Raw genomic sequence first — 14,017 nt, forward strand, 5'->3', positions numbered from 1 at the left:
GATCAAAAAGAGAGGTATGGAAGACGAGGGAGAAATTAAAGTAGTCTATAAATCAGAAGTGTATAAGGGTGAATACATAATATGGATATTTATAAAATTTAAATATAGTTTATATATCATGGTTACAGAAAATAGATTAAAATAAGAAGTGGTTAAGGAAAAAAAGAAAAATTAGCCATTTGGGGGTAAAAATTATTAGAATAATTACGGGGTATATAATGTGTATAAAATTAAGTAATAGTAAATATTTTTTATTTTTAAAAAAATATACGCATTAAATAATTCGTATGATCTATATCAAAATTAATTATTACAAAATTTATTATTTAAATTTACATGCACATTAAATATACATTAAAAATTTTAATGTTATGTATATCAACATTATTTACTTTATAACATAAGTCACTCATTAACTCAGTTGATTAGAGCATTATACTAATAACTTGAAAATCACGACTCTCACTGTTTTACAAAAGAACTTACGAAAAAAAGAAGCATGAAGGACAAAATTGAAAAAAAAGAAAATTATTGGATACACCAGCAATACTTCTGGATGCACCTAACAACACCCCAAAATCTATGATAATGTATACGATTTGTATGAACAATTTATAGTCCTTACCTGAAGCTTCTGTTACAGCGCCATTATTTGTAGCAACCTTTTTCGATGCTTCAAGGTCGACTCTTTCAGTAACAGTTTGATCCTTTGGTGGTAACTTTTTCTGTAGAAATTGTGTAAAGGGCTTGATCACTGGATATGTGGAAAATGAATCTAGTCAAATTACAGTAAGTTGTGGTTCTTAATGATAGTATTCATTAATTTGTTGAGGTTTTGAATAATACTTTTCTCTAAATTTCAATTGCAAATAATAGTAAGAATAATGTGGGTTTATTACATTGTATATAAAAACGTACTTCTAAAAACAGGAATGGTTTTATATGTTTTCTCAAAAGAGAAAGAGAGAGAATATATATTTTTTTACATACCAACTAAGGTGAATATTTTTGTCATCCTCAAAAACTCCATACATGTCTGGTAATTTTTCGGATAACTGTTTTTTTCTTTGTCGGTTGTTGGACATTGTTGCTGACAACTGGGTGCTACTTTGAGCTCGTTGACGATTATAGCTTCCAAATAAATAACACAAATAAATTATGATTATGAAATATATATATATATATATATATATATATATATATATATATATATAAGAGGTAATATATGAGAAAAAAAACATCGTGAGAAAATTAAATATAAATCATATAATAAAATATGAACAGTAAAAATTTAATGTCATCCAATTATTTAAAACTTTTGAGAATTTTTAAAAAATTATGTGACTTTTTTATATTTAATTTTAAACTTTTATATATCATTAACCGTTCAAATTTAATTCTTTCACTTTAATTTTATTTTATAAAATATGTCTTATATATCTATGAGTTTAATAATTATACATCGATAATATAATACATTGTTACATTGTTGTATAATCACAATTTATTGGTAATATGACTTTTATATATGAGTTTAATGATTATAGACCAATAACTAAAACATTTTTATATTCTTGAAAATTTCATCATTAATAACTTTTAAAATAATTATTATACAAGTCAACAAACTTATTATACAAAATAGATTATGATTAAATTATATTTTTTATATTATTAGTGTATAATTTCTTTTTTTCATTTCTCTATAAATAAATAAAAGGAGAGTTCTAGTTACTCCTTGAGTGAATACGAATTACTTTCCATCATCATTATTCATCTCCTTAAAATCTAAAGATTAAGATTAATTACTTCTTATAATTTTTTTTATTTTTTTCATTTATTTGAGTCTCATTCTTTTCTCCATTATTTTAAATAACTAAGGTGAAATACGTGTTGATAGTTACCATAATAAACAAGTGCTTCAAATCGTCCCAATCGGCCACCACTCTTGAAAACAGAAGGCTTATTTGCCAGGAGATGAAGAGGAGTCAAGCCATCCTCGTTCACCGAGTTTACAAGATCCCCGTACAAATCAATTATTTGGAATGCCAAATCTGTCAAATTAATTAATTAATTAAGCGCTTAAATAGATATACCCATTGTTAGTATTATAATTACTTTCTCATTAAGTACATAAATACCGCATTCCCATGTTAACAATTTCAAACTAAGATGAATTTTTAATATATGTGAAAGAAATACACTCTAAATGAAGATTAAGTGGATGTTTACCAAAATAATCACCGGCAATGGCAGAATGAAGAATGGTGTCACCGTCATTTCTTCTACAGTTTGAATAGTAATTGGGATCCTTAGTATGAATGTTATTAGAGCGATGGTGAAGGCAAAGGAAGACATGTTTTCTGCCATGAAGGGCAGCGAGAAAGAGAGGGGTCTCGCCATCAAGGTTGCGCATATTCAACAAGGAAGGCTCCGAGGAAGCAATGCACTCACACATTCCCACGCTCCCCATTGATGCCGCCAAATGCAAGGCCGTGTTCTTTCTCTCGTTCTGAATCCTCAGAGCCTCCTCGGGAATCAGTCTCACCAGTTGTCGCACGACGTCGTATTGGCCGTCGATGACCGCTATGTGCAGTGCAGTGTCACCTGTCCTCGTTATTTTGGCCGTGTGAACCTTCTTGTCCTTACTGTACGTCTCAACTACTTTGCCCCATTCACCTTTCATGCAAAGTTTGAACAAACGCTTGCTTGTATTTTCCATGTCCTCACTCACTCTATCATCTTCAGTGTCGCCCATGACCGATTACTTTTGTGGAATTTTCCAAAATTGGATGTTCTACTTCTAATAATTATCTTTCTGTCAGATCGATCTGGCTAATGTTTCCTTCTTTGCTATAACTTATATATATGATGTATAATGTACGGCCAGTCTTCTCGCTCAAGACCCACCCAAAGTTTTGAGTGAAATTAACTTGAGATGAAAGACTTGCATGCTAAACTTTTTCATTAATATGCGTCTCTTTTTTACTTGATAAAAAGCTAATAAGAAATAATTTGTTATTGAGATTTAAAACTTCACCTTTAATAATCTTATTAGTCTGATTATTCTTGGAGAGATATAAAATTGATTTAGTAATTTAAAAAAAAATATAAGAATTTAAGAGTTCAAATACACACCATTAATATTTTTTTACAAAAACTAGCAAACTAATTTGCGGATAAAAAAAATACCGACTGTTTGCTGCTACCTTTATTTTCTCCTCTCCATGATTTTTCTTTTTTTTGCTTCCGTATCAAGATATTCCAACATAAAGTGACGGGACAATGAATATTTTATTCTTCATTTTACGAATCTTCACCGGGCAAGTGTCCTTCTAATTTACTGTGAACTTTCTCTTTTTTTTTTTCACTTTCAAGACATAAAGGAAACGAGTGGATAACAAAAAGTATGGTGAGTTAAAACTAAAACCATTTAATCATTTGGAAATTGGAACTGAAAAAAAAAAGAGAAAGAGATCAATTTATATGTGTTTTTTAGATTGTATTTATAAATTTAATTCTTAAAGTTATAAATTTATTTTAATTCATTAATTAAATTCCTAAATTATATATTCTCATTTTAGTCTGTGACATTATAAAATAATGAAAAAAAATTGAAAATTTTTAAAGACTAAAATAACCTATTTAATTTTAAAAAGTTAAATTGACGGAGAGAGACTAAATTAATTATATATTAGGATATCATTTTTATTTTCATACTTTGATTGAATTTTCTTTGGCAATGGGATTGGATGCTTCCAGTGAGTATCGGTGCTGTGTTTCCTCTCCAAGCAAAGTCATGAATTACTTTCTCTAACTTGTTACGCGACTATATCTTTTCTATCTCTTTCTTTACCCCTCTTACATCGCTATATATGATCAGATAAGTTCAAGTTTTTCGAATAAGACTAAATGCTCAATTTTGTTATTAAATTTGTTAAGAGCGGAAAATTAGATTCTTTAAAGATAAAAATTAAAATTTTGTCTCTAAAATTATATAAAAAAAATACATTAATTAGTTATATAATTAGTTTTTTATGTTAATTAATTCAAACCATTATTATGTTTATGTGATGCTTGTAATAATAATATGATAGTTGATTAGTCATTGAATTTAATAACTTTTATCATTTTAGTTCCTAAAATTCATCACTTATTAATATTTTAATCCTTGAACTCCCTAATAATATTTTTAAAATTTCAATTAAGTTTATGTTGCATGGAAATTATAAATACAAATATTACCATTTTTTACTGAAGCATATACATTATCCTATATCTTGACTTCTATTCTTTATACAATTTTTTCAGTAAATTATATTATAGATGCAAAACTAATTTATGAATAATCACATCACAATAATAAATGTTAAATCACAATAATAAATGTTAAATCTATAATGTTATTAACAAAATTTTACAAAACTGTTAAAAATAAATTATTTATTAATATATATGTATTTACATTATACACATTTCTAATTTGGTTCACATATAAAATTAAATTATTTTTCATATATTTATTTATTTTCAATTAAGTTATATTATTTTTTTTCACTTTTATTATATTATTTATTAGAATTTTAACTTGAAAAAATATAATAATAAATTAATAGTGATTCAAATATAAATATAATATTTCTAATTTTATACTTAATAAGTATTTTCAATCTAATTGCTATCCTTATAAATAAATTTTATTTATTATCATTAGGTTAATAATTTATATATAATATGACATTTAATTAAAAATTGAAAATTATTTTTAAGAATTAAAATGATAATATATAATTAATTCATGAATTAAAATATCAATAAATAATTAAATTTAAAAACTAATAATAATAAATTATTGAATTTATTGAGAAAATAAAAAAGTTAACTTTTAAAAGCATAACAATTGTATTTACATCATATGAAATAATCATCAACTTTCACATCATTATTAAAAGTATCAAAAGTGTTACATAGGCACAGCAGCCAACTCTTAACACCTAGTAAATTTAAGGAAATTTGTTTGATATTTAGCCTTATTTGAACAGAGCCAAACTATAGCCAAGAGCCCAAGATGCACCCCATTTCTTTGAAGTAGAAATGCTCTTGGTTCAAGCACCGCTTCACGTGCCATTGAAGTGACAAAGCAGATGGAGGTTGGATCAACTGCCACAGCAGCTTCTGCATTTGCGGCTCATCTTTTCACTTTTCAGTCTTTCAAATTTTAACATCCAATCTAAAAAATTATCAGCAAAGTTTAGCTGTATAATAAAAATCTTAACAAAATAATAATGACGAACGATGATGAGCAAAGTTTAGCCGTATAATAAAAATCTCACCAACCAATCTAATGATGATACATGTAACAAGTTACCATTTTAATACAAAATTGTATCATAAATTAATGACTAACTTTTACCTCATTAAACTAACAACTAACTAACTCTAACTAATTTAACTAATCTTTAACTAGTTAAACAGATTTTTATTTCTACCAAACTAAAGATTGGTATATACTTAGCCATAAAGGGGTTTTCATTTCAGTCTTATGAACCCAGCTTTGTCCCCTCTTACACCCTTGTGTCAAGTCAAATCCTTTAAACCCCCTTCTTTTTCTGTCACATTAACCTCACTACTTTGAAATGGAAGAAGAAAAACATGGCTCTGGTTTCGACCATGCCACTCCAAAACCCGAGCCAAACGAAGCTAAACACGTTGCACCCATTGTCTCCTCTTACAAGTAGCACATCCGTCCTGTTCTTGATGCTGTTGAGAACCTGAGGCGCCTCAACATCTCCAATAAAAGGATACAGCTTCCAACCATAGTTATTGTTGGTGACCAATCTTCTGGAAAGTCCAGTGTCCTAGAATCTCTCACTGGAATCAGCTTGCATCGTGGACAAGGTATCTGCACAAGGGTACCCTTGATCATGAGGCTCCAAAACCACTCACTTCCAAAACCCGAGTTGGTGCTCCAGTTTAATAGCAAAAATGTTTCTACTGATGAGTCTCATGTCTCTGATGCCATTAGAGTTGCCACAGATGAGCTTGCAGGGGATGGGAAAGGAATTTCCAACACCCCATTAACTATTGTGGTTAAGAAGAATGGTGTTCCTGATCTTACTGTGGTTGATCTTTCAGGGATTACTAGAGTGTCTATTCAAGGTCAACCTAAGGATATTTTTTATTTGTCAGCAACAAAACCTAAAGATATATATGATCAGATTGAGGATATTGTTATGGAGTATATAAGGCACGAGGAGAGCATTATTGTCAATGTTTTGTCTGCCACAGTTGATTTGTATGCTTGTGAGTCCATTAGGATGTCACAAGGTGTTGACAAAACGGGAGAGAGGACTCTTGCTGTGGTCATAAAGGCTGATATGGCACCATAGGGACTACTTGAGAAATTAACAGCTGATCATGTAAACATTGGTCTTGGCTATGTGTGTGTCAGAAATCGCATTGGAGATGAGTCATGTGAAGAAGCTAGAGCAGAAGAAGCAAAACTATTCCAAACACACACACTTTTGTGGGAATTCCGATTTTGGCATAGAAGTTGATTCAACTTCAAGCGGCTAGTATTTTCAAAATACTGCCTGAAAATGATCTTCACAAGGGTTCTGAAAGTGATGCTGGTGAGAAGTTTTTGATGGAAGAAATTAAGGTGCTAGAAGAAGTCAAGAGGATTGGACTCCCAAACTTCATGCCAGGTAATGCTTTTTCTTACCCCCTCTTACAGAATAAGGTCAGAGCAATTTCAAGCATGCCAATTGACAAGGTGTGGGACTATATTGATATTGAGGAAGTGATGGTTGCTATTCTGAAGCGTCACTTAGAACACTACCACCAACTTCAGTCATGTACACAACGGGCAGAACCTAATTGTTAAGCTGAAGGAGAAGTCTATAAAACATCTTATAGAGGTTTTGGAAATGGAGAAGCTGATTGATTACACTCGTAATCCTGAATACATGAGTGAGTATAATGAGTTAATGACCAACCAGGATAAATTCGTGAAGATAGTTAATACAAGCAACTATGTTGTCCTTGATGGTTTTGAGCATGCCATTAAGGTTGGTCATCTGAGGCGGTACTCAACTTTACTTCTGCAAGCATTTGACTTGAAAATGAAACTGAGAGCATACTGTAAGATTGTGCTTCGGGGGCTGATGCACAGCACTGCCCTACATCTGCAACTCAGCATTTTCAACCTTGTTGACAAGGATCTGGGAGATGAAATTGTGAAGGATACGATGTCTCCATATGCAGGTGGAATTGAGAAGTTGTTGGAGGAAGCTCCTTCAGTTTCAATGAAGGGTGACAAACTCAATAGGAACATTAAACTTCTCAGAGAAATCAAAGGAGTTGTGGCTAGGTTCAATATGCAGTAGTGTAATCAAAAGTATTTCATTACAAAAAAATTGTATTCATTTTTCTCATCTTTTTTTAGGTACAATCACAACAATGAAATAAAGGTCCTAAAGTTGAATGGCGTGGAATTTGCTTAGTCTCTCTCAGTGAAGAATGTTATGGAATGTACAATGAATAGTCTGTTTCTGTTCTCTCTAGTTTCCTATCTTTTTTTAACACTCCTTGGAATTTGCTTAGTCTCTCTCAGTGAAGAATGGTATGGAATGTTGTACAATGAATAGTCTGCGACTCTGTGGATCCCTAGCGGAGATTAAAAGTATAGATAACAACATAGTATCCAACTTGGCTAACTCGCTACACTGACCCTCAGACTACAACTTCTATGCTATTTACCTACTATCAATCTTATTGAAATTGTTAATATGACTTTGATTGTTTGCTGGTTTTTGGTTAACAAAGTTTATGCCTAAACCATATGCTTAATTTCCTTCTGACAATGATGGGCATGCAAAGTATTGTTAGAATATATGATACATATATTCTATATTTATGTATATCTTCTGTTTTTATTATGTAATTAATCTTATGCATATTTGTGCATATTCTCTTCAGATTCTTAGCTAATTAGTGTCCTACTTTCTAGACTAATTATGTTCTTGTGTATTGTATATATTCTCACGTTACTAATGAGAAAAGACACGGATTCAAACTCTTTTATGGTATCAGTTTAATTTTGATCCTAATGTCCCTAACAACTACCTCTCTTCCACCCTTTTTTATTCTCCTTCCACTGCAATTGTCCATGGCCAATCAACCCAAATTCCATCCTGCTTTGACTATCACCAATGTTAAGTCCCTCATTCCCATAACGTTGGATGCGGAGCATGACATGTATCACTCTTGGGCGGCTTTATTCAAGGTCCTCGTTAGGATGCATGATTTACATCATCACATCATCTCTCCTACAGAGGCACAGGAGGTAGCCGCCTATGCTGAATCCAAAGCCGCAGACCCTCTTCTATGGAAGCGTCTCGATGCCGCGATGCTTCAATGTATAACAACATAGTATCCAACTTAGTCAACTCGCTACACTAACCCTCGGACTATAACTTCTATGCTATTTACCTACTATCAATCTTATTGAAATTGCTAATATGACTTTGATTGTTTGCTGGTTTTTGGTTAACAAAGTTGATTCCTAAACCATATGCTTAATTTTCTTCTAACAATGATGGCATGCAAAGTATTGTTAGAATATATGATACATATATTCTATATTTATGTATATCTCTTATTTTGATTATGTAATTAATCTTGTGTATATTCGTGCATATTTTATCCAGATTCTTAGCTAATTAGTGTCCTACTTTCTAGGCTAATTATGTTTTTGTATATTGTATATATTTTTACGTTACTAATGAGAAAAGACACGGATCCAATCTCTTTCAAGTATTCTCCCTGCTATCTTATCCTAAAAAGTAATATTTTTTTTAAGGATTAAAAAAAAAACCTCTCACTTTATCACTTGAGTCTTCTTGTAACAATTCCTCACAAACCCGGTTTATACGGTAGAGGGATATAATTTCTTCCAAGAGTACTGATTGAATGTATATTAATTTTCATATTTTCAAAAATTCTTAAAAATGTTATCTTTATCTTTTTTTAAGATGAATATGATATCATCAAAAGTTAATGATAAAATTTCAAAACCTTTTATCTTTTATTTTCCATACATTTAACGTTATGAAGATTTATTAAATATGGTGCTTGATAATTATATGGAGGAATTTCCAACATATTTATCTCTAGGAATCTCTTTCAACAAAGTTGAACAAAGGAATGCGTGATAAACATATCAAATTTAAGACATTTGATTAAGTGCGTGTTTGGAAATAATTTTCTCCAACTTGAACATTTGTTTAACTCAATGATAGGGAAGTGTTGTTTATTTGGCGCCCAGGTGACACCTAATAAATTGAAGGAAAAAAAATTAACCAATAAAAAATAAATAAATATTTTATTGTTACATTTTCCTAATCAAATATCAACAGATAAAACTGATAAAAATAAGATAAAACAAAGATGAGCTATCAAAATATAAATAAAGTAAAATATAAAACCAACTAAAGTATATACTGCATTTTAATCAAATTAAAGGTTTGGCAAAATGTTGCATTATCCTGATATATTCACTAATATTTCCATAGATTGTTATTTTGGTGTCAAAGGAATAAGTAAGGTTTGTCATATACTTATTTTATAAAATCATTAATTAAACCTCTCTTATAAATAAAAATTATTAATAACTTCAATTAAGCTTGTGTTTAAATTTAAATATACAGGATCGTTTAAAAACTTCTCTATTACATATTATCGGTATGAACTATGAACCACATTGAACATATTTCCTATTATATTTGTGTTAATTAACAACGTCAACTCTATTCTTGGACCCCATCAATTAATGATGAACCAAATTTTAGCGTTTTCTGGCCTAATACACTCCATAACAGTGCAACACCATCTCAATTCCACCAACAGTGGTCCTTCCATTGATACGAATATTTTATTGATACCGCCTTTGAAGAAAGAGTCAATGAAGTGATCATGTGTTAAAATTGTATGGTATAGTATGAATGTAACTAAATTTTCTATGGCAACATAGTAAATTTAGTTAAATGCATGCCATTTTTAAGTAAATTTTTTTATGTATTTCTTTATTTTGGATGGAAAAAAGTTCACTAAAACCTCTTTATTTTATATTACAAACTATTTTTTAAATATGGTATTTTTACTTTTAAAATTAAAATTTGTAAATATAATATTTAATAATTTTAATATTCATAAATACAAGTGAATGAAATAGATATTCTCCAGTTTTTTTATCTGTAATAATTAAATGAGAACTGTGTCCATAAATGCATCCATAATAACCAATAAATGAATATGCATAAATTAAAACTCATTAATAACATCATTGAAACCAATTTTTATTTTTCAATGCTTAAGAATAAATGTGCATTTAAAAAGTGCTTCTTATTAAATGTCTCATTAATAACTAATAAATGTATCACATAAATGAAAAAAAAAATGATATTATTTGAAGTTCTCTTAGTTTGAGCGGATAAAAGTTCATAAAAAAAATCTTTATTTTAAAAGATAAATAATTAGGATAAATATTATTCAGTTCAGTCCCTGTAGTTTGGCAATAACACGAAAAGAAATTTAGTCATGCGGTTTCATAAGGCGGCGAATTCTGATTTACTTATAATTTATCCTAATAAAAGAAATAGAGTAATCCTATATTTATAATAATTTTTTTACCATGTTTTAATGACATTTTTCCTTATTTCTCAATAATCTTATGTCACGATTTGTTGTCTTGCTTTTTATTTTAAGAATATATTGCAAGTTTTTTAGTATATGAATAGCGCACTATCCAAAAATATATAGTAAGTCTCTTTTTTTCTTTTGTGTGAGAATCAAAACATATAGAAGGATATATAGTGTTGCATGGATAAGGAGAAATTGTATTTTTCACTTCCTCTAGCTATATTACATGGTTATGCATTACCAAAAAAACATTACATGGTTATTCGATACACTAAACCAGTGATTCTTCCTTATACATTTTAACCCTAATACATGGTGAACTTGAAGATAAGAAATGAAGAAGCAAAAGGAACATTCATGCATTTGCTGTTGTATCACTCAGCTTCACTACCTTTGAGGAAAGAGGCACTCTTGGTGATTTCACGCACTGGCTTGTTTGTGTACCTGATGAAATTATAGGCCCATGTACCAGCCACAGCTCCAAGAGTTGGTGACACCAAATATATCCATATTCCTCTGTATTCATGGTGCACAATAGCAGGCCCTAAACTTCTTGCTGGATTCATTGATGCTCCTGTGATTGGCCTGCAGTCAAATTTAATTAATAACTAATTTCAGTACTCCAAAGTGAGTTCCAAGTTTCCCAAGGTGCAATATCTTAATTTTAATTTATTGAATAATAATGTAAACAATACTGTTCATTAATTTGAAAGCATGCAATGGAATGGTATAATCAATTAGGTTTTAAGATAAGCTAATACCCGGCAAACATCACATTTAGCAGCACCGTAGACCCAACTGCAAGCCCTGCCAGCTCACCAATCTGCAGGATTTTAAAATAAAATAACTTAAATTAACAAAAGTTATGAAATAGTGTGGAAGAATATTCAAATATATATATATAGTATTGACACGCATTGCATGTCTTGTGTTGTAAACTTCTAGCACGTATTCCAAGTGATTCGACACGTACAAATATGCTTATGCAGTTAGGCAATTTAAGTAACCATTTTTTTTATGTGGAAAGGCCAAAGAGTTTGGCAAGATACGCCAATGCCAACCCTATTTGCTAAATTCAAAATGTTCAACAAAGATTAAGACACAACCATCGTCAAACAAGCAATTTTTTTTTTCCTTTTGAACAAGAACATGAAAGATTACCGCTCTGTTATCGGTGGCAACACCAGAAATGACAAACATGAGATAAAAAGTGATTATGAATTCGACCACAAAAGACTGCAAATCAGAACCGGAAGGGAGTGTTCCTGCAAAATGGTCATTCTTGCCATTGAATATAAGTCTAAGAGTTCCACTAGCAAGTGTGGCTCCAACGACCTGAGCTATCACATAAGCTGGTACCTAAAACATGTATAAAATGAAAGAAAATTCAATAATTAGAGACAAACTGAGACCATATTTGACCAAATGAGAATATAATAATATAGCAGCTGAAGCAAAAGCAGAGTAAAAGAGGGTGTAATTGGTTAACTAATTAACACTCACCTGCTTCAGTGGAAACCTTTTGGTGGTAGCATGAGCAATGGTGACAGCAGGGTTGAAATGAGCACCAGAGATGTGACCAACTGAGTAAACCAAAACCATAACAGTGAGACCCCAAACAATTGAAATCCCAGGTTGTGTTACCACTTTGTCCTTGTCAAGGTTCACCACCACCGAAGCACACCCTGCAAATATCAAGAAGTACGTCCCCACCACCTCTGCTACCAACTATATTCAACAAACAACCAAACCATTAAAAATTTCCAGCTCAACATAATTATTCCAAAAGTTTGGATTCATTATAAGTTTCATGGATTCTGAAGTCAACTAATTGAAACAAGAAGAAGAAAGTGAGATTTTATATTATACATCAAATGATCTAAGAAAAATTAAAATTAGAGACGAAACAATTTACATGTAATTTTTTTATAAAAAAAGTTGTCACTAGGAAACCATATACTTATGATTTCACTGTTAATTTACAAAAACTTTTCAATCTGTTTTCTATTTTTAAGTATTTGTACAACAAATAATGAAAACAATTTCTTAGTAAACAGAAAACATGTTGAAAACAAGATGGCCATTTTGTAAATTAACAGTAAAAACAGGAAATGAAACAGAAGTAAACTGGTCCTAAAATTTTTGACACAATCATTAGTAACAAAAAAGCAACTTTTGTCACTAAATTTGGTCGCTAATACTTTTCTGTGTGAAATAGTGAATGAAATCCATATGGGGTTGGAAATTAAACAAGAGCACTTGAATGAGTTGTGGACAAAGAAAATAAAAAATAAGGATTTAGGAGAGAGAGAGAGAGAGAGAGAGAGAGAGACACCTTCTGCAGAAGAGGTACACAGTCTTGGTTGGCTGAGTCATCACACTTCTTGGGGGCATCACCGTTTACATTTAAAACCACTTGGTGGCTTCCATTGTTTGCAGAATTATCAGCCACCACAGACATGGTCTTTGGACAAAGCTAAAGAGATGATGGAATGAAAAGGAAAAGGGTGTCTTGCTTTGTAAAAGAAAAATGCTATGCTAGCTTTGTTTCAAAGACCATAAGTGATGGAGAAGCGAGGGAGCAACTTCAATTTATGGGCACCAAAAAGTCGTAAAAGGGTAAGAGTCAGGGAGCATACAGAGAGAGATATTCAGAGTATGAACTTTTATCAATTTTTTCCACAGGAGGTTGAGACCAAACAACCACTTTTAATGTCTCCACATATTTTTTTGGTACATACGTCTTTTAAAATTCTTACTTCTCACCGAATATATTGTTCTACCTTACATGTATATTGTAATTTTTAGAGAAAATTATTATGTTAGAGTATATAATAGGATATGTTAATGGAAAGTGTAATAGTTGTAGCTTGTGAGCTGTGGAGTGAGGAAAAGCATTGAAAGCTTGTCCAACTACCCACCGGATATGCAGACGGGGGCATCAATGTGCAATAGCACTTTAACATTTATTTTCGACGAGATTTAGGCTTATTTTTTGGTCTATATGTTCCTATTTTGTCGACTGTTTTAATTGGAAAATTGAAAGCAAACAAACTAAACTAGGCCTTTGAATAATTTTGGATCGTGGTAAAAGGTGGATAAGATCACGTGAATTATAGGAACTCTAATTTTAGTACAATAGGAACTCTAGTTATAGTAATATCAAGAAACTGTAGATTAGAATTCCAATTTTCTCTCTTGTTTTTTATGACTGCCATACGCACACCATTCTGAAAAACGTCTCCTCTATGTATTTTGTTTAATATTCATTTACGTATATTACTTTTATAAAACTGAAATAAGATGATAAATGAAC

The 14,017-nt window shown here is 30.8% G+C and overlaps 2 protein-coding genes and 1 pseudogene across 2 annotated transcripts in view; 1 reads left to right on the plus strand and 2 right to left on the minus strand.

Moving 5' to 3' along the window:
* Window positions 1-2,821, minus strand: part of LOC100798360 (uncharacterized) — a 7,852-nt gene extending 5,031 nt beyond the window's left edge. Inside the window, exons 1-4 of the mRNA XM_014765775.3 lie at window positions 2,233-2,821; window positions 1,905-2,054; window positions 991-1,131; window positions 626-754 (exon numbers count right to left, since the gene is read on the minus strand). Coding sequence (XP_014621261.1) covers window positions 626-754; window positions 991-1,131; window positions 1,905-2,054; window positions 2,233-2,758 — 946 coding nt within the window. The 5' untranslated portion in view covers window positions 2,759-2,821. The remainder of the gene's footprint in view (window positions 1-625; window positions 755-990; window positions 1,132-1,904; window positions 2,055-2,232) is intronic.
* Window positions 2,822-5,636: 2,815 nt separating this feature from the next.
* LOC100798887 (dynamin-related protein 4C-like) lies at window positions 5,637-7,388 on the plus strand (annotated as a pseudogene).
* A 3,486-nt stretch (window positions 7,389-10,874) lies between these two features.
* On the minus strand, window positions 10,875-13,421 carry NIP1-8 (aquaporin NIP1-8). The gene is made up of 5 exons (NM_001255076.3): window positions 13,037-13,421; window positions 12,205-12,429; window positions 11,863-12,060; window positions 11,463-11,524; window positions 10,875-11,286 (listed from the first exon to the last, which is right to left on the minus strand). Exons 1-5 carry the CDS (start codon window positions 13,160-13,162, stop codon window positions 11,076-11,078), a joined length of 822 nt encoding a protein of 273 aa, NP_001242005.2. The 5' UTR covers window positions 13,163-13,421; the 3' UTR covers window positions 10,875-11,075.
* Between the last annotated feature and the right edge of the window lie 596 nt (window positions 13,422-14,017).

This window comes from Glycine max, chromosome 13, assembly GCF_000004515.6.
Source record: "Glycine max cultivar Williams 82 chromosome 13, Glycine_max_v4.0, whole genome shotgun sequence".
Taxonomy (NCBI): domain Eukaryota; kingdom Viridiplantae; phylum Streptophyta; class Magnoliopsida; order Fabales; family Fabaceae; genus Glycine; species Glycine max.